At 45.5% G+C, this 22,332-nt stretch overlaps 2 protein-coding genes across 5 annotated transcripts in view; one reads left to right on the top strand and one right to left on the bottom strand.

Moving 5' to 3' along the window:
• The window catches only part of ccdc191 (coiled-coil domain containing 191), a gene marked incomplete at its 5' end in the record, with an annotated part of 59,119 nt that extends 56,372 nt beyond the window's left edge, over window positions 1–2,747 (top strand). Inside the window, one exon of the mRNA XM_084325855.1 lies at window positions 1,997–2,747. Within this exon, the coding sequence (XP_084181981.1) occupies window positions 1,997–2,293 (297 nt within the window). The 3' untranslated portion in view covers window positions 2,294–2,747. The remainder of the gene's footprint in view (window positions 1–1,996) is intronic.
• A 2,970-nt stretch (window positions 2,748–5,717) lies between these two features.
• zdhhc23b (zDHHC palmitoyltransferase 23b) lies at window positions 5,718–21,282 on the bottom strand. 4 transcript variants are annotated; one of them, XM_084326123.1, is made up of 5 exons: window positions 20,816–21,282; window positions 15,197–15,411; window positions 13,218–13,928; window positions 9,498–9,665; window positions 5,718–6,926 (listed from the first exon to the last, which is right to left on the bottom strand). In XM_084326123.1, exons 2-5 carry the CDS (start codon window positions 15,334–15,336, stop codon window positions 6,650–6,652), a joined length of 1,296 nt encoding a protein of 431 aa, XP_084182249.1. In that variant the 5' UTR covers window positions 15,337–15,411; window positions 20,816–21,282; the 3' UTR covers window positions 5,718–6,649. The 4 variants fall into 4 exon arrangements, with proteins under 4 accessions (XP_084182249.1, XP_084182248.1, XP_084182251.1 ...); XM_084326122.1 differs by having other exon boundaries at window positions 21,112–21,282; XM_084326125.1 differs by having other exon boundaries at window positions 5,718–6,893; window positions 21,112–21,282.
• Between the last annotated feature and the right edge of the window lie 1,050 nt (window positions 21,283–22,332).

The raw sequence follows: 22,332 nt of genomic DNA, 5'->3' as shown, positions 1-22,332 counted from the left end.
CTGGTCGTTGCAACAGCGACTCCTACTGGCAGGAAGGGGATCTGGGGGAGATTTCCAGTCCACCCTACATTGTAAAGCGCTTTGAGTGTCTAGAAAAGCGCTATATAAATGCAATTAATTATTATTATTATTAGATAATGTGAACCTCCCAGTGAAACTAGCTGTCAGGTGAAAAGAAGCAGTTGTATCGGAGGAGGCATGTGGTCGTCTACACCCTCCCCAGACCAACAGTAGGTCAGCATGTGGTAGTCTACACCCTCCCCAGACCAACAGTAGGTCAGCATGTGGTAGTCTACACCCTGCCCAGACCAACAGTAGGTCAGCATGTGGTAGTCTACACCCTCCCCAGACCAACAGTAGGTCAGCATGTGGTAGTCTACACCCTCCCCAGACCAACAGTAGGTCAGCATGTGGTAGTCTACACCCTCCCCAGACCAACAGTAGGTCAGCATGTGGTAGTCTACACCCTCCCCAGACCAACAGTAGGTCAGCATGTGGTAGTCTACACCCTGCCCAGACCAACAGTAGGTCAGCATGTGGTAGTCTACACCCTCCCCAGACCAACAGTAGGTCAGCATGTGGTAGTCTACACCCTGCCCAGACCAACAGTAGGTCAGCATGTGGTAGTCTACACCCTCCCCAGACCAACAGTAGGTCAGCATGTGGTAGTCTACACCCTCCCCAGACCAACAGTAGGTCAGCATGTGGTAGTCTACACCCTGCCCAGACCAACAGTAGGTCAGCATGTGGTAGTCTACACCCTCCCCAGACCAACAGTAGGTCAGCATGTGGTAGTCTACACCCTCCCCAGACCAACAGTAGGTCAGCATGTGGTAGTCTACACCCTCCCCAGACCAACAGTAGGTCAGCACAATGGCCAGAAAGGGAATCGGGAACTGAATTGGGGGATGAGAGAAAAGGTAAAAAGGAAAAAAATCTGGAGCAGATCCATAGAGAAGTAATGGGGCACCGTGGGCCTATAATATGATGGTTGAGTTCTCACATCAAAATGAGTTATATATGCCGACAGGTCTGAACTGGAATGAACTCACACAACCATTTGATGTGCTTGTGAAGCCAGTGTGGTGGCACTCCATTTTACTTACATTTTTATTGGATTTTGAAACATGTAAAAAATTGAATAAAAACAATCACCATGAACAAAAAAGGAAGTCAAAACAGCCATGGTTACATTTGACCTATATGTATGTATGTATATATATATATATATATATATATATATATATATATATATATATATACAGAGTTGTGTGGTAACGTGCGCTCTGTGCCTTTATCAATATGGATGTGGTGTAGAGCTGGATTCCCCACAGAACTGGGAGCACGTGGCGCCGTGGCGGGTAACTTGATATGATGTATTCTGGCACGGAACTCACTGTGCCTCCGACCTACACCATCCATTTTCTCCCTGTGGCCAATGGTGCGGTGTGTGCTGTGTAAAAATGCAACGGCATCTCCATAAATCCATAGGAGGTGCCTCTCGGGTTATCTGCTGGTATCTCTGGAGTGCCCTTCAGATGATGGCCTGTGTAATGACTCGGGGCGCCAGAGCAGCACACAGCTTTAATAAGTGGTCAAACTAGCTGGCTGACTTTTCTTTTTATTTCTTTTTGTATTACTACTAAGTGAGATATGCTCTATTTCTAAAAAGGCAGTCCGTTTTTGGGGAATCTGAATTCATACTCCCCCTTTCCCCCATGCTGCTATGACGCCCAAATTTCTCCCAAATGGATCAATAAAGGAATATCTCATCTCCCACAAAAAGATATAAAAATTATTTAAATATATTGGGTTTCGTTTTTGTTTTGTTTGTGAAGCTCCCGCGGGTCCGCTGTGGCTTACCTCCGGAGGCACGGCACCACAATTTGGACATTTATCAACTTCTTTTTTAGAACGTTTTTATCTTCTCAAGTGAGGCGGTGTTGGCGTAAATGAGCAGGAAGCAGCCAAGACACTTGTGAATCTCCACCCACAGCCCAACTGGCTCCCTGGCAGCGACACCGCTAGTGTGACGAGTTGCCAAGCTTCTCTTTATCCCCGCGGTCCCCGAATCTCACCCGCCCGCTGCTCAACGGACGGCCTCGGTCCTCTCTCTCCCTCCCTCTTGTGTTTCAGACGGGCGCTGCGGAGCTGTTTCCTGGCCTGGCGGCGGTTCCCGTGTCTGCTTCGCCAGGAGAGCGAGCGGGAGGTGAGGCGCGAGCGGCTGAGGCGCCGCGTGGCCGAGGTCCTGCCCGACTTCTGCTTCTCTCCACTGGACTGCCCCAGGTTCTAACCCCTGAGATACGAACCCACTCAGGCTCATGTACAAAGACACAGAGTAAATGGATAGTAAATCTCTCTCTCTATCTCTACAAACCTACCGTACATTAAGACTCAAATATTCAACACGGCTCTCCTCTGTTAACACAGTGTACTTAACACTTTCAGTGCCAGCAGGGGGTGCACGATTTAGTGCTTGAGTGCCACCACCCACTTCAATGATAGCGCTCTCATATTTGCGAACGCATAAACTACATTTTAAATTATGGCTATGTGTCTAATCTGGCCGTCGCTTATCAATGACTTGTTTGCAGTCAACATTGTCGAAACGGATTGTTTTTTTTAATCGGTTCATTTCCGTTTTATACCATTTTGAAAAACGCTTGTTTTTTTGAACGTTTCAGAAAAATATAAAGATTCTGTGATAAACGCCCTTTACTAGAATATTCTGGAATACACAAAAAACGTTGTAATTTTTCAGCCTATTTATGAATCGTTTTCAAATAAACGCTAGATTATCGATAGTATATGTGTACTTATGCACGCTATAGAAGCGGGCTGAAAAATCGATTATCTCATTTCCTGATCAGCACACACAGACACGCACACACACATAGGGTACATGTTGATATCTGTGAAAAAAGCTCTGATTATCCTAAGACTGGTCAAATTGATTCCTTACCTCAGATCATAATAATAATAATAATTTAGGACCTGCTCAGAGGTCACCAATCGGCACACATGCGATGCATGCATGCAATTCGTATCTGCGATTAACCCATCCCGTCGTCCTTCCCCCCCAAGGGCAGCCGGGAGCAGACAGGCGTCAACGTGAGCCGCGCCAGGGGACCAATCCAAGTGCTCCTGTCCGTCTTCGTCAAGGACGCCACAGCGTTAGCGATCTATTGTAGTGCATGTTTTTCCATTGGGTTTATCTTATCGGGGGGGAAACCCTTGCGAGCACGGGGAGAACATGCAAACTCCACACAGAAAGGCCTGGGAGATACCCCACCTGGGTACCTGGCATCATGGAAACCTGGTCCCCAAGCGGGAATCGAACCCTGGACCTTCTTGCTGTGAGGCGACAGTGTTAACCACTACACCACCGTGCCGATCAGATGTTCTCCAAAAAGATTATTCCAATTCCTGATCGCCATTCCAAATATCGAACGCTGGGTACTGGAAATATGTATTCCACGCTGTTCTGGGGCTCGGCAATGAATCCGATCGTCTCAGGTGACTTGTCTGAGAAGTAAAATGAGGAAGCAGGATTTTTTTTTTCATGCGTTTCATTCAATCCATTCCAAAGGGGTGCAGTACCACAGGGAGAGACGATAGGGGGCTGTATTTTCCCAATGGAGCTCAGAGAGAGTTTGCAGCACTAACGTGGGGCTAGATTGATGAAATATGAATTCAAATCGCTAATAAAAAAAAATACAAGATCTATCGTCGTTGGCACTGACCGGTCGGCATGAACAAACGAGATATCTCGTCGTTGGCACTGAAAGTGTTAAAGGAGCGCGCCAACATTATGGGAAATGCGCTTACCGTCTTCTCCAGAGTCAGACAAGAAGATAAATACCAATTTTCTGTCCGTTCAGTAGAAAGCTATCCGGCTGCATGGACAAATGCATACGCACCACTAAGCCTAGCTGTTGACCAAAAGAAACACCTCTTCCAGAGTTTTAAGCTCGGCATTCGTGGTCCTTATCCGCTTCCATTCATTTGTGCTACACTAGGCTAGCTTGCAGCCGGATACTTTCTACTGAACACACAGAGAGGAAACTTCTCGTCTGACTCTGGAGAAGACGGTAAACGCTTTTCCCCATAATGTTGCCGTGTTCCTTTAAGGATACAGGAACATTGTCTCTCTTCCACGTGGCCTGGCTGTCCTACTTCAGCAGAAACAGAGATGAATCTCGCTGGTTGCCTGGCCCTTTTCTTTGTTAGTATAGGCCTGGAATCTTTAATCCACTAACAGGTTTATGAACATATGAGACTGCCAATTAGGCACAGCATAGGGTATCAAACTCATCTCTGTGTGTCATGTTAGATGTACTCGCCTGGCAGACTGAAGCAGTTGTTAGAACCATATCAATCAACATGCATTCTTCTGATCATCTTTTCTTTTCTGTTCCAATCGTTTTCAAAATAATTGGTAAAAGGGGCATTTATTTTGAGGGCTCCTTCTGATTGGAATAATAATCTATGATCTCCATGTGGTATATTTAAAACAACTTAATTTTCTCCATCTTAAAACTAGCTGTTCATGCTTTGAATTAATCGTATGTATATATATATATATATATATATATATATATATATATATATATATATTTTTTTTTTTTTTATCCACTTTTTCTCCCATTTCTATATTTTCTCCCATCCCAATTTCGTATCATCCAATTCAACCCTCCCCTGTCACGAACGCTGTTTCTTGCCTCCCACAAGCCGGCTGCAATGTGGACTAAGTCATACATAGCACAAGTCCCCTCCGATACTCGAGGTAACAGCAGTCGCATCTTTTCACCTGCGCAGCTCGATCTCTCAGTGGCGAGGAGTAACGCGTGGGAGGCTCACGCTGCCCCCGACACTTCCTGATTCTACTGCGCAGGCGCACCAACCGACCTGTAGGAGTCGCTGTCCACAACGCCCGATCCCCACCCATCAGTTTCCCACCCCCTAATACGGCCAATGTGTATTAGTACGGACGACCAGCTAAACTGAAAGCAATGGGGAGCGCTGGGCTCGAACTGACGAGCCCAGCGTCTCCGTCATTCGTGGCGAGCGCCTTGCCCACTACGCCACGTAGCCGCTTATATATATATATATATATATACACATATACATACTGTATATACACATTGTTTTTAGTTTGTCAAGTGTTTCTGTGTTGTTGTTTATCGTTGTTTCTTTGTATCGTGTTTATGTTGCAGGACCCCATGTTAAAACTAGCTGTTCCTGCTTTGAATGAATATATAGAGCATATATATATTTATATATAGTTTTCGATTAACAGTCAAGTGTTTCAGTGTTGTTGTTTATTGTTGTTTCTTTGTATCGTGTCTTTATGTTGCAGGGCCTCCTTCAAAGCGAGATGCTACATCTCAAGGGGTTTATCCTGCGAATCAAATAAATTATTTCCACTAAGACATCAGGTCCGTTTGCGAAGGCCTCCAATATGTTCCACTAAGGGCTGTAAGCTCTTGTTATTTTTGCCAAGGGGGGCTTCTTCCACATCTCCAGGACAAGCACCCGCTCTCTGATCTTTGTTGATGAAAGCAATATTGGCGGCATCATGAAGACTGGAGAACACGACTCTATGCTCTCTGATCCCCCATGGAACACTAATGCTTTTGGCTGATGAAAGCGGACGGAAAGCACAACCACAACTCGCTTCCACATGTGTTCATTTATTTATTTATTCATACAGTATATGATTCTGAAATGGCATTAAAGAATTAAAAAATATTTGCATTAATGTCACTTTTCTCCGGTCTTGGTGTGTTTTTAAGTTGAGCTGTTCCAATCAGTGTTGCCCTCGGATAGTTATTTTTTATTTCTCCATTTCTTTATTTATTTTCTGTTTACTACGGCGACGTGCAGCGCTGCGCTAATTAGCCCGACTCATGCGGAGAGATGCATGGACACGACGCCCGTTTGAGAAAGTACCCGAGACGCCGTTTGTAGAACCTGTATTTATCAGCAGGCAACTTGCACAGCTGCTGCTGGGGAGCCCTGATATTGATAACAGCTGTCTCCTCTCTCGCTCTCAGCCGCACGCTGAGCACCACGGAGCGTCTGGGGTTCAGAGCTCGCTGCCACAGTTTACTGTGTTGCCTGGTAAAGCACTAAAACACAGAGAGAGAGAGGAGTGAGAGGGCGTGGAGTGGAGTCTAGAGGGGAGATGGCCTGTGTGTGTGTGTGTGTGTGTGTGTGTGTGTGTGTGTGTGTGTGTATAGTAGAGGTGAAACGGTGAGATTGATAGCCATCCATGTAGTGATGGATGGAAAAGCAGCGGCGGGGAGTCAACAGACGCGGTCAAGGGTCGGAAGGTACAGATGGCACACGGCGGACGTCGTCAGTCAGGAACCATTCATGTGGGCAGACGCGTCTTGTTGCGGTCCGTTGTTGTCGCGGCTCAGGGTCAACGCGGGGTCAACTCGATAACATTGACACCTTAAAACAGAGACTTGACGCTGAGATTCCCGGGAGATCTCTCAGCCAAAGGCAGAGGGTGTCTGGAGGAGAAGTGACCATGCTGCCATCCAGTGGCCGTGGACTGTATAGCAGCCACACGCAACACACACACACACACACACACACACACACACACACACACAGTTGAGTCAAAATGAATGAGTGGCTGTCACACCAAATTGGTGGGGGTGGTAGCATGGTGGGGGCGCACGTCATCCCCCATGGTCATGAACTCCGCCCAGTTGCTGTGGAAACCTCGAGAATGGACGCCCGTGTCCACGACGAGGCCCCAGCAGGCGCCGTGGGCGGTTTTCTCTCGCAGGGCGACGCGCGTCTCTCGCTCCGTCACGTTGCAGCTGACGTTGATGACCTGCAGCAGCAGCAGGTGGAGCAGCCCTGCAGTCACCAGGCTGCTGTACCACGCACAGGTGAAGCACAGGGCGGCGCTGGAGCACACACACACACACACACACACACACACATACACACACATACATACATACATACATACATACATACATACATACATACATACATACATACATACATACATACATACACACACACGATTGATTGAACATTTTAATTAACAGATTGCAGAATGGTTACAGTACAGTACGGCTCAATACACACAATTGTTAAGGGGATGCAGACCAGAGAAAGACTTTTGTCTTGTTTACATCAGGGTCCCCCATTTTCAATTCATAATGACATTTATGACATGCACGACATACAGATATATAGATATAAGAATCTAATCTAATCATGGAAGCATAGGGAGGGGGGGGGTTTGGACATTTACGGGGGCCAGTTTCGAATTGCAGCCTCCCGTAGGTGCTCTTTGAGAGCGGTTTTGACGGTGGGTAGGGATTCACATTTTCTTACGGCTGTGGGTAGGGCGTTCCACATTGATGTGGCATAATTGCGAAACGTGTTTAGTCCCTTGTTTGAGCCGAATCTCAAACCTACCGAAGTCGGCCCATGTCACCCCACTTCTTAGGGACCTGCACTGGCTCCCCATTGCTGCACGAATCCGCTTCAAGGCCCTCGACCTAGCATACCGTGCGGCAAAGGGAACCGCTCCCGCCTACCTCCGGTCAATGGTCTCTAACTACACACCCTCAAGACCCCTACGCTCTGCATCTTCTGGCCGCCTCAGACCTACTCCTATCCAAGCTCCGGGAGGGTCATCAAAGAGAAGTCGCCTATTCTCAGTCCTTGCCCCACAATGGTGGAATGAACTACCCACCCCAGTTAGGACAGCCGAAACCCGTCCAATCTTTCGCCGTCGACTAAAGACGCACTTCTTCAACCATTATCTGAATTAAAAAGAAAAGAAAAAAAATCTAACCCTAACTAACCTTACTGTCATGCACTTGTCCTAATAAACTAACCTACACTGTAGCACTCAACACTTTGATGAACATTGTTACTCAGCTGATAGAGTTGTGCCCTTCCTGATGACTTGTCGTACAGAACTTGTAAGTCACTTTGGATAAAAGCGTCAGCTAAATGACTAAATGTAAATGTAAATGTATAATTAAGGAAATTCCAATAATTGACAGTAGTGTTGTTATTTTTGCATTGACACATATAGAGTCCGCTTGTGTTCATTGCTCCATATTTCTTAAGTACAGATGAGTACATCTTCTAATAAGTCTTAAGGTCCTTACACTACATCATTATTGGAAAAGGGATTTTGGAACCTATGGAACCCGTTCTGGTGACTGGCTGGTCCTTAAGTTCCCAAGATTTTGCTCTGAACAGGGTAAATCTGCATTCTCCCCTCTGTTGCAGAGTTTAAAACCTTGATCCCCAACCTTTGTCAATCAAGTTGTACATGTTTTAATTGATTGAATCCTTGTTGTCTTATATGCCCACTCACCCCCACTTATTTCTGTATGTAGTGTACACTCGACGTGACTGTAAATGAGGGAAACCTCTGTTGCCTTTCGCGTTTAAATAAAGGTTTGAAATGTAATTAAACTGGTCAGAGTTAGATTCAGATCCCCTCCCCCAACACCTGAGCAAAAAGACCCGCTCATTCACCCATCGCACAAGAGAGCCTGGCCCTTTACCATTTACCATTTAAATTAATGTGGGTCAGTGGTACAGAAAGCCCGGTGGCGGATTCTGCACAATCTTAAAGGAACCTCAATTAGCCTACATTTTCAGCATCAATGTGTGGAAAATATCAAACCCTATAGAATTAACTGAGGGCAACTTGGCTATGAGTCACTGCTAGAAGGCAAATCTACAGTGGCCTATTTTAATGGGTTGCGTTTGAACTCTTTGATTGTGCAACATGCCATTCATTTTCTCTATGCACTGGTTGCGTGTGTTGAATATGAATTACTGAGAACGTTCATTGTTTACTTGTGAAAGTTTGACCTGTGTGTTTTTTTGCTTTCAGCGCGTCATTATGTCTGCTGGTGTGTGTGTGTACGGCTAGGCTACAAATGATGGCTGGTGGATTTTGACATTTACCTGGGCCAGTTTCTAATTGCAGCCACCCGTAGGTGCTCTTTGAGAGCGGTTTTGACTTGAGCCCATATATGTAACTGAAAGGTCATATGTAACCATACCGGTCTATTTGACATGTGGTAACTGGTAAATGGTAAATGGACTGCATTTATATTTGATATTATATATCCAAAGTGCTTTGCAACTTATGCCTCACGTTCACCCATTCAGGTGTCTACCTCTACCTCATGAAGCTGGTTGAAAAGCATCCCAGGTGGCCACCTCTACCTCATGAAGCTGGTAGACAGAATAGCAAGAGTGTGCAAAACTCATCAACCCAAATGGTACTACTTTGAAGAAACTAAAATATAAGATTGTTTGGATTTGTTTAACACTTTTTTGTCCCCAGGCTGAGGGTGAAACAAAGGAGGCCATTTAATGTGTGTTTTTTTCATGTGGAAAATAGAATAAAAAAAAAACAGTAGTACAGTAGGTGTCCAACCATTTGACTGGTGAGTGAGTGAGTGAGTGAGTGAGTGATAGAGACTCTGTACCTGTACTGGCTGTAGACCCCGGGGCAGTAGAGCAGAGCAACAACAAGGTTCTGTTGAGGACACACACTCTGGAGCACCAGGCTGATCCCATACAGAGAGGTCGACAGGAAGAGTAGGAGCATCAGCAGGAAGCTGCGGTGATTGGCCTGTCCTACACAGCTGTTTATCCTTCCCCCCCGGAGTGACAGACAGGACACATGCAAGAATACACAGAGACCGACAAAACAATGGTTACCTTACATACACACGCATTTGAATGTAAATGTGAAATACAGTAGATATTCATGATTACACTACATGAACTTGAACGGAAAGACTTTCTAGTGAGTCATAGTAATTTGTTTCATATTGGCTGCCATATAATTTTGATAATGTCTTCACCATAGCCTTTACAGTAATACACTCTGCCACCTAAGACTCATTACATCCACACTATGATTATTGTATTGTAAATGAGAGCTATTTTATTCCGTCCATCTTGTGCTAATTCTATGTCTATTTTTATGATTATTGCACTGTAAATTAGAGCTATTTTATTGCACCGATTCTGTCTGCACTTTATGCATTGCCTTTATTCTGTCTATTTTATACTCATTTTATGTCTGTACTATATGCATTGCTTTTATTTTGTCAATGTCTATTGTATGTCTACATTACTTCTTGAATGAAAGGTGCTATATACAGATAACGTTTACTATTAGTTATTATTATTATTAAGAAGGAAATGGCCCTGAAAGTTATGTTCAACCAAAGATACTGCAATGAGTTCTGAATAGTTAGCATTAGCCGCAAAGCCACTGAAAAAAAGACAATTGTGTTTATTGTCTGTAAATGGACTGCATTTACAGTATATAGCGCTTTTATCCAAAGCGCTTTACAACTTATGCCTCACATTCACCCATTCGCTCACACATTCACACACCGACAGCGGAGGCGACCATGCAAGGTACCAATCTGTTCAATGGGAGCAGTTAGGGGTTAAGTGTCTTGCTCAACGACAAGCTGGGAGGAGCTAGAATCTAACCGCACACCTTCCGATTACCAGATGACCGCTCTACCTCCTGAGCCACTGTCACCCCTCGTCTGTAGAGGGAAGGAGTGTTAAAGCTGGTAAGTGAATGGATTCCAGTTGGCCACATGTTTCGAGGATGATGCTAACACCTCAAATTCAGAATTCACTGCTTTTCTTGTTGTTCCTAAATCACAACTTCTCTGAATATTGTGCAGTGGTTTTGGAGGAAAATCTTAGATTTGACTGCGGGCCCTTTCTCACTCACCCTATTCGTTTCTATTTCGTTCCGTTCTGGGAACTTCTGGCCCGTTCCGAGATCTGATGCGAACTCCCCCCCCCCCCTCTCCCCCCTCTAGTTTGCGTACACACTGCAGTCTTGTTTCGTTCCGGGTTCTGTTTACGGTTTGCCTTTTGAGCGTTTACGCTTGCCGTAGGTGATGATGTCACGTTCGAAAATGTAAACAGGAAGTGTTAACATGGCGCTGGAGATTGGATGCTGATATAAAATGAATAAATAAGCAATAAATATGAAGTTATATTTGAACCTCTGTTGTCAAGCCTTGTCAATATAACCCACCCCATTTTATCACGAATGGATGGTGTTGTAGAGTTAGCTTTTGAGCGTTTCCCAGGGCTAACGCTAAGCTAACGGTTAACGCTAGTTAGCTTAGCCTAGTCTAGTATAGCCTGTAGCACTTTTTCTTTTCAGCAAAGAACGTGCAATAAACAAAACGGATACATTCACTGTGTGTTCTGCCTCTTTTCTCACGAATGGAACTCTGTTGTAGAGTCCGCTTTTGGGTTAACGCTAAGAGAGGCCTATATTTCAAATTTTCAAACAGATCATAATGAATAAATCAACATTTTGTGTCAGTTTGAACCCAGTAAAATGTACTGGGTTCATTTATTGAAACCAAGCAAGTACTGTATGAAATACGGTAGTAAACAGTGCAATTACAGGTGGTCAAAAAAAGTAAAATAAAGTAAAATAGTGCAATCACAATACTGGTATAATAATAATAATAACTTCGTTTTATACAATTCTGAGGTAGGCTTACTCTCTTGGTAAACATTAACACCATACCATTATATGGTATTTACTGCACAGCCAGGCCAGCATATAACAATAACTCTAATATACACGAAACCCGGCTTGTATTAGGAGGCCGGCTTATAATTGCTTAGCTCAACAGCGCACCTGCCACCCGGTCATTAATAGAGACCCGTTTTTAATTGAATACCGGTTACTATTAGAGGAATTACGGTATTACATGTCATTGATCTACTGGTCGACCACGGCCGACTGGTTGGGCACCACTGGTCTAATAGAAATAAATGCATTAAAACAAGAAACTAATGTATAGAAAATAGCATGGCAAACAAAAATTGCCAGGCCTAATGTGAGCCAGGGAAGTGCTGTGCGTTTGTAACGTGGCTTCATGTTTTCATCCACTTGTTTTTGGTTGAGGTCTGAACTCTCAAATTGCCCATAAATATCGTTTTTGTGGGTATTCTCCAGTTGTTGCTGTGTGTGGTGTTATCTGCCCAAAATTCAAGCAAGCATGACAGTAACGACGCTGTGTGTCACGCCCCCCGCACCCCGATTCCGAGACCACCTAATCCAACTGATCCCGTTCAGCGGGGGGTAAAACGAATCAGCGCCGTTTCGCATCCCAAAAGGGGTGAGTGAGAACACTCCCCCCCGTTCCCGGGAGCAGTGATTCGATCCCCAAACGTAAGTGAGAAAGGGCCCTGCAAGACCCTGGCAATCACACAGGCGCACTTGCCTTGGGCTCGGATATGCTAGCATATGATTTTCCTTTGGTGACCTAATTTTCTTTTTTATATTGTTTTTTATATTGTTGTTATTATTATTATCTATAGTTCAACGCAACCGCCACTGGAATGTTCATTCAAATAATGCCTTGCGATAGCATCACATCAACTTTAATGGGAAATGGCTGTTCTACCTATTCCATTTCTATCAATGTCAACAGCTGCAGAATGGGTCTAAGTGGTTAATCCAGATGTTGGGAGAAGCGAAAGGAAGACATTTCGGCTGTGATCACATTGGATGCCTTTTTCTTGCTCAGACGAGAGGTGGGGCGCTGTTCATAGAGAATAGAAAGTGCACAGGTGACAGGGCGCAACGAGCGATACCACTGTAAGTTACATACATTACTACTCTGCTGTTCACATCTCTGGTTCGTAAGACCTGCTCGTACAAATAAGGTTTGCCTGAAACAGCCAAAATTTGCTTCTCCTCCGTTGTTTTGCCGTAGATTTGTAATCCCTCCCATCGGTTGATTTAAATGGTCCGCCCACGAGAAGGTGATACTGACGTCGGTGCACTCTGTGGCTAAAGTTGAAACTTTTTCAACTGAGAGTGCCCGGAAAAATCTACGGTTCAAAAAACGCAAGGCATGTAGTTTGAAGGAGACGCCTGTCATGACAAAACCATTGCAAACAATAGAAAAAGGCGCAAACACGTTTAAAAAAGGTGTCCGATGTGATCACAGCCTAAAGGTCCTGGTGTAGAAAACAAGCAAACAAGAAGTGTTGCTAGTCCTTCTATTTATTGATTAGTCTTTACGAGAGAAAAGACTAAAGTGAGTGAGGGTGACACAGACAGTTAACAGCACATCCACAGTGTGTCTGAGGCTTGAGACGGAACCAGAGACCAGCCTCTCAGTGATATCTGAACCCACCAGACACAGTGGTGGTCGAGACGCAGCACGCAGACGCCACAGATCCGACAGTGCCCCGCCCTGGGGGGGCGCACCAGCCTGCACACAGAGCACCAGCTCCCGTCCTCACTCCCGTCCTCGCTCCCCCGTCGCTCCGCCCCCACTTGCCCCGACGAACCCGCCCGATTGGCTACCGTCGTCATCAACAGCGCCTCCTGCCGTGACCCGCCGCCCACGGCGGGATCTCTGTCCGCCGACGGGCCGTGATAGGTCACCGTGCTGTGGACCCGCTCCGCGTCCGGCCGCACCACGCCGGGGTCTCTCTTGGCGTGCGCCATGGCGACCAGGGTCAGCGCCACCCCTGCGGTTACCGCCCCCAGCTGGCCCGGGCCCACGTCCCCGCGGGGCAGCACCTCCGCGATGAAGACGTAGTACATGTAGGCCAGAGAAAAGAGAGCCAGGCTGAGGAAGAACAGCGTGCGGCCCTTCTTGCGGTGGGTGAAGTAGTAGTACCACAGCACCAGGACCGGCAGCGCCACCAGGACCGCCGCTCCGAGCAGGACGTGGAGGGCCGCCAGGCGCAGCAGGACGGGGAGCAGGATGAGCGGTGGGACCGCGGACAGGTCCAGTGTCCGGGCTCCGCCCTGCAGCCAGGGAACGCGGAGACGGTCCGTCACCACGGCGGCCAGCCGCGACAGGGAGTCGGCTTTCTGGGGTTCCCTCTTCACCCACCTAGAGGAGGGGGAGAGGAAAGCTACGTCTGGTGATCCAACTAGTCACAGTCACATGTCCCTCACCTGTCACAGGCCTCGTCCAGGTCCTCACAGTCACATGTCCCTCACCTGTCAGAGGCCTCGTCCAGGTCCTCACAGTCACATGTCCCTCACCTGTCACAGGCCTCGTCCAGGTCCTCACAGTCACATGTCCCTCACCTGTCACAGGCCTCGTCCAGGTCCTCACAGTCACATGTCCCTCACCTGTCACAGGCCTCGTCCAGGTCCTCACAGTCACATGTCCCTCACCTGTCACAGGCCTCGTCCAGGTCCTCACAGTCACATGTCCCTCACCTGTCACAGGCCTCGTCCAGGTCCTCACAGTCACATGTCCCTCACCTGTCACAGGCCTCGTCCAGGTCCTCAGTCACATGTCCCTCACCTGTCACAGGCCTCGTCCAGGTCCTCAGTCACATGTCCCTCACCTGTCACAGGCCTCGTCCAGGTCCTCACAGTCACATGTCCCTCACCTGTCACAGGCCTCGTCCAGGTCCTCACAGTCACATGTCCCTCACCTGTCACAGGCCTCGTCCAGGTCCTCAGTCACATGTCCCTCACCTGTCACAGGCCTCGTCCAGGTCCTCACAGTCACATGTCCCTCACCTGTCACAGGCCTCGTCCAGGTCCTCACAGTCACATGTCCCTCACCTGTCACAGGCCTCGTCCAGGTCCTCAGTCACATGTCCCTCACCTGTCGCAGGCCTCGTCCAGGTCCTCACAGTCACATGTCCCTCACCTGTCACAGGCCTCGTCCAGGTCCTCACAGTCACATGTCCCTCACCTGTCACAGGCCTCGTCCAGGTCCTCACAGTCACATGTCCCTCACCTGTCACAGGCCTCGTCCAGGTCCTCACAGTCACATGTCCCTCACCTGTCACAGGCCTCGTCCAGGTCCTCACAGTCACATGTCCCTCACCTGTCACAGGCCTCGTCCAGGTCCTCACAGTCACATGTCCCTCACCTGTCACAGGCCTCGTCCAGGTCCTCACAGTCACATGTCCCTCACCTGTCACAGGCCTCGTCCAGGTCCTCACAGTCACATGTCCCTCACCTGTCACAGGCCTCGTCCAGGTCCTCAGTCACATGTCCCTCACCTGTCACAGGCCTCGTCCAGGTCCTCACAGTCACATGTCCCTCACCTGTCACAGGCCTCGTCCAGGTCCTCACAGTCACATGTCCCTCACCTGTCACAGGCCTCGTCCAGGTCCTCAGTCACATGTCCCTCACCTGTCACAGGCCTCGTCCAGGTCCTCACAGTCACAGCAGCATGCGGCCACGTGGCTCCGCTCCCCGTGCCGGTTCACGTACTCGCAGCAGCACAACGACGCGTCCTCCTCCGGCACCTCCTTTCTGGCTCGTCTCTTCATGACGGACAGCTTCGTTGGAGCCAATCGGTCTGGAGCAGCATGAGGCGGAGGGCAGTGTGGAGTCTGCTCACTCCCCTGCACACATGATACACAATAGTTTGGTACTGTGGTCTACCAGTGTGTGTGGTACCGTGGTCTACCAGTGTGTGTGTGCGTGCATGTGTGTGTGCATGTATGCGGGTATATATGTATGTGTGTGTGCATGTGTGAGTTTGGTACTGTGGTCTACCAGTGTGTGTGTGTGCATGCATGCATGTGGGTAAATGTGTGTGTGTGTGTGTGTGTGTGTGTGTGTGTGTGTGTGTGTGTGTGTGTGTGTGTGTGTGTGTGTGTGTGTGTGTGTGTGTGTGTGTGTGTGTGTGTGTGTGTGTGTGTGTGCATGCATGTGCATATACGTGTGTGGAGTTGTGCAGGTGATGAGACAGAGGGAAAGAAAGAGACAGACTCAGTTTCCACTGTTTGAGAATCCCACTTTAAAAACACACACTAAAATGACCTTTGTGCATCAGCTAAGAAACCATTTCCATACATTTGTTTTTAAACAGAACAGTGCTTCCAGATAGATTTTGTCTGCAAAACACGACATAACATCATAACGGCTACGTAAAAAAATGTCATGACAGTGTGAACAGCACAAATCACATGGAATCTGATCTTTTCAATTCTGGATTTGGGCCACTTTCATATGTTGTCCTATATCCGATACAGGTCTTGCAATGCGACCCCAGTCTGAACAGTCATGTGACTTTCATGCAACTTTTAGGTCACTCTAGATCAGGGGTCGGCAACCTGCGGCTCCGGAGCCGCATGCGGCTCTTTAGCCAATCAGCTGCGGCTCCCTGGCCAATATATATTTTTTTGTATCTCTTATTTTGGAGATCGATGTCATACTGTGACACTGAAATGAAAAAAAAATTTCATCAACTAAAATATTTAGTCAACTAAAATATTTCATCAACTAAAATAAATTATACAGTATGTCACACCCCGCGCCTCTCCCTGCCGTCTGCAATTGGCTAATCTTGAGTTTCCGACCCCCCAGTAAGCTAACCATGGATAAATCCAAAAAAAGGAAAGTGAGGAAAATAGAGGGTTTAATTCAGCATGGACAGATTAATTTGCTTTCACGACTAACGATGCAGGCTTACCTGTATGCCTGATATGTGGTGAGAAATTTGCAAACAACAAAACATTTTCTTTTTATTTTATAGATTTTACACAAATAAGGGAAGGACTCAAATAGAGCTGCATAGTTCAGGGTTTTATTTCAAAGTAGGTCTACAGATGCCAGTGTTTTTTCTCCTCTTCTGTGTTTTATTTAAAAATAGGTCTACACGGCCAGTCTTTTTTCTCCTCTTCATAAGAGTTTGAGGTTTTCCTTTGTTATAACAGGTAAAAACAGCAATAAAAAGTCAAACATTTTATTTTTGTTGCTTTATAATCCCATGAATGCAACAAACTGTGTGCTATAAGTATAAAGTATAATAAATCGTTAATTACTTTGGGTATGCAATTGTCAGGCGTTTTATGCTAAATGTGGGGTATGCTTGGGGAGAACTATATATAAAATGGTATACACTGTTATCTTCATTTTAAGGGTAAATTGGTTTTGCGGCTCCAGAGGAATTTGATTTTGTAGGAGGGGGGGAAAATGGCTCTTTTGATAGTAAAGGTTGCTGACCCCTGCTCTAGATTGTTAGATTTTTACGTGAGGAGCGTGACCACACTGGAATCTGATATTGGCCACATTTAGAAAATAATGTGAAAAGCCAAACAAAAACAAATCTGATCTGAGCAATGAATCAGAATTGAGCACTAAGGCTTGCAGTGTGAACGTAGCCAAAGTTGTCCTATTTCCTGGTTTGTCTCGCCACAGCGCAGCTATTATCGTCATTGTCTTGTCTATTTTTATGGCTGTGAAGTTTGTGTAGTTTAGTAACTTGTACATGAACTGTTGTCTGTTCTTGTGATTTATGAAGTAATTTGTCAGTTCTGTTAACATCAACCTGCAAAGGGACTACAGATGGAAATTAGCCTCTGGCTATAATCCGGCATATTTACATGAAAATGTTCCTGATTATGTACTGTCCCTATTTAAATTAAATAAAAAAAAAAAAAAACATTTCCCAGTGAATGCCAGCCACTCATGCATCGGTCACATTTACAAATATGAAGGCAGGGAGACGCTCCACGTAACAGTTGTAAGCCGTGACTTATTCAGACTACACAGATGGAACTTGATAGTGGTGACTGTCTGTCCACTAGAGTAGATGAATCATTTAGCTCAGTCCAAGCCCTCTCCAATGGGATATAGATCTTGGACTGAGCTAAATGATTAATCTACTCTAGTGGTTCTCCGGGGAGTATATATAGTTATATATATAGTTTAGGGCTGACCCCTATTAGTCGACTAATCGGTCGAAAGGAGCCGTAGTTGACTGGCCAACCTCTTAGTCGAATATATATAAAAAAAAAATATTTATACTTTTTCTTTTCATTCTTTCCAAAAGAAAAGAGGCCTAGAAGTGTGGCTAACGCTAATGGCACGCATACCAGAGGCTAACTAGTAACTGCCTAAGAAAACAGGCACAGAGGCACTGAAAGAGGATTTCACCCATCTAATGAACACACTAGACTAGACAAATATCAAGATGTATCCATCAGTGGACCAATTGCATGCTTTTGCAGAGGACAAAAAGCCTTTAGTCGACTCCTTCAGACATTAAGCACCCCCCACAGCCCAAATGGAATGATACAAAATAAAAATAAATAAATAAATAAACATTTCTTTTTAAAAATATTATACTTTATTTTTTTTATCAATAGTCGACTAACGGCAAATTTTGGCCAATCATAGTCGACCATCCAAATCCTTAGTCGGGGACAGCCCTAATATAGTTATATATGTATTTATTATACCGTATATCTATCCTCATCTGTCTGTATATACCTGTATATAATCCTTTTTACATATCTGTAGATAGATACTATATCTGTACACATCCCTTACCTACTCTTACTAGTTATGCTGCTGGCCAGTATGACTACTACCATAGTGTCTTTATACCTGTATCACTGTACATATTAATACTACAACTCTGTACTATACATCTGATTAGCACTATACTCTGTAGTACTATATATTTTATACCCAGTTCATTTGTTACATTTGCACTCTGGTTGAATGAATGAATGAATGAATGAAAACTTTATTAACAGATTGCAGAATGGGTACAATACAGTACAGCTCAATACATACAATTGTTAAGGGGATGCAGACCAGAGAAAGACTTTCGTCTTGTTTACATCAGGGTCCCCCATTTTCAATTAATCGTAACATATATGACATACATGACATACAGATAGACAGTACTGCTACATCTATACATTTATGACATACCAGATTTGCAAATACAGTACTGTTTGTGATACGAAAAGAGTCCAGAAAAAAAAGTATATACATTTGACGTAGAAACTGTACATTGGAGGAGGTTGGGTAGGTGGGGGGGACTGTACATTGGAGGTGGTTGGGGGGGGGGGGGGGGGGGGTTGGATAGGAGTGGGGGGGGGGAGGTTGGGTAGGAGTGGGGGGAGGTTGGGTAGGAGGGGTGGGTGGGGGACACTGTACCACTGTACAAGCAAAACTGTACATTGGAATATTGACAAGACCATACTTGGTAATTTACTGTACATTGGAGGGGGTTGTGTTAGGACATTTACAGGGGCCAGTTTCGAATTGCAGTCTCCCGTAGGTGTTTTTTTAGAGTGTTTTTGAAAGTGGGTAGTGATTCACATTCCTTTACAGCTTTGGGTAGGGCATTCCACATTGATGTGGCATAATTGCGAAACGTGTTTAGTCCCTTGTTTGAGCCGAATCTGGGTTTAACATGATTTGTGGAGCTCCCTCTGGTGTTGTGATCGTGGTATTCACTGACCTTTGGGAAGTATTTTGACATGTACATGGGTACCTTGGTCGTGTAGTGTATCTTGTAGACCAGGCCCATTGCAAGTTGCTGTACTCTGTCGTCTACTCTAAGCCATCCTAGGTTGTCAAAGTGGGCAGGGGTGAGGTGGGTTCTAGGAGTAAGGTCAAGCAGTAGTCTGACCAGTTTGTTTTGAGATGTTTGTAATTTTGTTTTTAGCGCCTTTGAGGTGCTTTGGTACTATGAGGTGCAAGCATAGTCGTAGTACCCTTGAATGAGTGCTCCTGCCAGAGTCTTCAGGGTATTCTTGTTTACCAGTGAGGAGATCCGGTACAAGAATCGAGTTCGTTGGTTGACTTTTTTTTATTACATTGGATGCCATTTTGTCACAGGAAAGATTTGCCTCTAGGATGGAACCCAGGTAGGTAATATCTTCTTTCCTTGTGACAATATTGTCACCCACTGTAACTGATAAGCCGTCGGTCTTGCTGAGTTTGTTATTTGAACCGAAGAGAATGGACTCTGTTTTGCCCATGTGTAGTGATAGTTTGTGATCAGCAAGCCATATGCAGATTTTGCCTAGTTCTGAGCTGAGGGTTTTTTCAACCTGTAACTTGTTCTTGTCAGAGACCAGCAGGGCTGAGTCGTCTGCAAACAGGAACAAGTTGCAGTCACAAGCTGACGAGATGCCATTTGCATAAATTAGGTTGGATGCCAAACATCTTTTTGTTGTACTGTACTTGTGCTGTATAATGACAATACCTTTGAATTGAATCTAATCTCAACTGCATTTGGAGGGTGATGCAATGAGCCAGAGTGAGCATCCTGATTATCTTAAAATTAATGACAGATGAGTGCTGTGTTATTAAAAACTACCTTATTTGGACTGCTACCTTATAATTTCATTGAGCTGGAATTAACACAACAAGGATGCAATGTCCCTGATGTTGACATCACTGGTGACCATATTCAAAACCATTTAACCTCAATAACTTAAATGGTTGAGGTTTAAGCGCTTTGAGATGCCTAATGTAAGGCGCTATATAAAATAAATTGATTATTATTAACTGTCAAACTAAATGAATGTGTGCAAAACGGTTTTGAGTTTTTGGATGTGTGGGCGATTATGAGCTAAATTAATCAGCATTGGGATTTTTGTGTGTGAATTGCCCCTTTAAGAGACCTTATTAATTAACCTGAAGGGGAAATAGATTGGACCATAGATTGGACTAACCGGCCCACGTGACGGTCGATGCACAGGAATGGAAATGCAGGTAACCTATTCATTCAATCTGCCGTTTGATTGATTGATTGAAAACTTTATTAACAGATTGCAGAATGGGTACAATACAGTAGCCTACAGCTCAATACACAGATTTGTTAAGGGGATGCAGACCAGAGAAAGACTTTCGTCTAGTTTACATCAGGGTCCCCCGTTCAGTCTCACTCACAACACGCTGATTCGTCATCAAACGCAATACCTACTTTCCTATGACAAATATAATACCATGTAATCATATATAATCGGGATGTAAACATGCCCTACTCTAACCTACTTCAGAGTTGATGATCTGATTCTGATGAGTTGTCCTGCTAACTTGTCCTCCAGACGTGTCGAGGTGCGAAGATCTTGAGAGAGGCAACAGAAGAATGTCTTGGAACAAATGAAGCGATTTATTTCTAATAACAATATTGTCAAATCCATTTTAATGGCAGCTGGATACATGGTGGCTCGGCTGTGAGAAAAACGTCCTCGACGAACACACCCAACTCATCACAACGAGCTGTTGGCCAAAGTGTCACTCTCTCTGTGACATGACACCCAAACAGAAGAGGAAACAATGCAACGTACCCGTAGATCGAACGAGTTGCAAGTTGATACTTTCGAGGATAAATCGATCGATCGATATTTTCCCCGCCCGGCAGAGAAATCGCACGCATATGTTTCGGTTTTATTTACCGAGTGAAAGTGTCCAGGAACAGAAGCTTAATGTTTTGCGTTGCAGCGGCACACACAGGCAAAGCGTCTTGTTCGTTTACCATCCGGTGTGGGCAAGCCCCCTCTCAGACCTCTGACGTCAGGCCAGGCTCGGCAGCGTGTATGCTTTTACCAACGCAGTTGTGTTTCAGGGTTCCCGTTTTGCGCTCTGATTAGCCACTGACCTACACGCGTGTATGCTTTTAACAACCCAGTTGTGTTTCCTGGTGCGAGTTTTGCGCTCTGATTGGCCAGGTCATGTGACATGTGCGCCAATCGTGGGACAGCAAGTTCTGCGCCTATTTCCGGGTCTAACAGCCTGCAAACTACCTGGCGTTCTATCGCCATGCTCTAAGACAAACGCTAACCTTAACCAACTTCGAAAGAGTGCCTAAGCTTAACCGTCGAAAGAAGGGCAGGCGTTCTATCGCCATGCTCTAAGACAAACGCTAACCTTAACCAACTTCGAAAAAGCGCCTATGCTTAACCAGTGTAGACACTTGCGGTCCCAAGATTGGGCGTACATGTCACATGACCAGAAATTACCTGGCCAATCAGAGACACGGAAACACAACTGGGTTGGTAAAAGCATAGATATATATAGAACATATCTATGGGTAAAAGCATTCACGCAACCTACACGCGTACGCCCGCCTCGCTATCGCCTTTGGGGCGTGAGATATGAAGACAGATTTAACTGGGTATAGGAAGGCAGTACCATACGAGCCGCAAATTGAACATGCAGTGAGTCTGCGACAACAACCCAATAATAAACACTCGAAACAGCTATTACCAGACAATTACAACAGCAGTGTCACGTATTGTAGGCTATAAGCCCGTGTAGATCTATTCGGAATAATAAACACACCCTCTAGCAAAACATGACACAATGTGATCAATTACTTAAACATCTTTTTCACAAACATAGCCACAACACTGGTAAACAAACTACCCTCCCACTCAGGGCATTATGGGGTAGAACACATAGTAGCATACTACAAAAACCTAGGGGTCCACAAAGACGACTTCAAACTTGAAATGGTAACAACCGATGAGGTACTCAAAAAATTGAGCGCCCTCCAACCTAACAAGGCC

The sequence above is a fragment of the Notolepis coatsorum genome (assembly GCF_963971535.1).
Source record: "Notolepis coatsorum genome assembly, chromosome: 12".
NCBI lineage: Eukaryota > Metazoa > Chordata > Actinopteri > Aulopiformes > Paralepididae > Notolepis > Notolepis coatsorum.
This window is presented reverse-complemented; position numbering and strand designations above follow the sequence as displayed.

Excerpts from the sequence above, each read along its gene's own strand:
- zdhhc23b (XM_084326123.1), bottom strand. The coding sequence starts at position 15,336 with ATGAAGAGACGAGCCAGAAAGGAGGTGCCGGAGGAGGACGCGTCGTTG. Across the intron at positions 13,929-15,196 it reads CTGGACGAGGCCTGTGACAG|GTGGGTGAAGAGGGAACCCC; the intron begins GTGAGGGACATG and ends CCCCTCCTCTAG. Across the intron at positions 9,666-13,217 it reads CTCGACCACCACTGTGTCTG|GATAAACAGCTGTGTAGGAC; the intron begins GTGGGTTCAGAT and ends CCGGGGGGGAAG.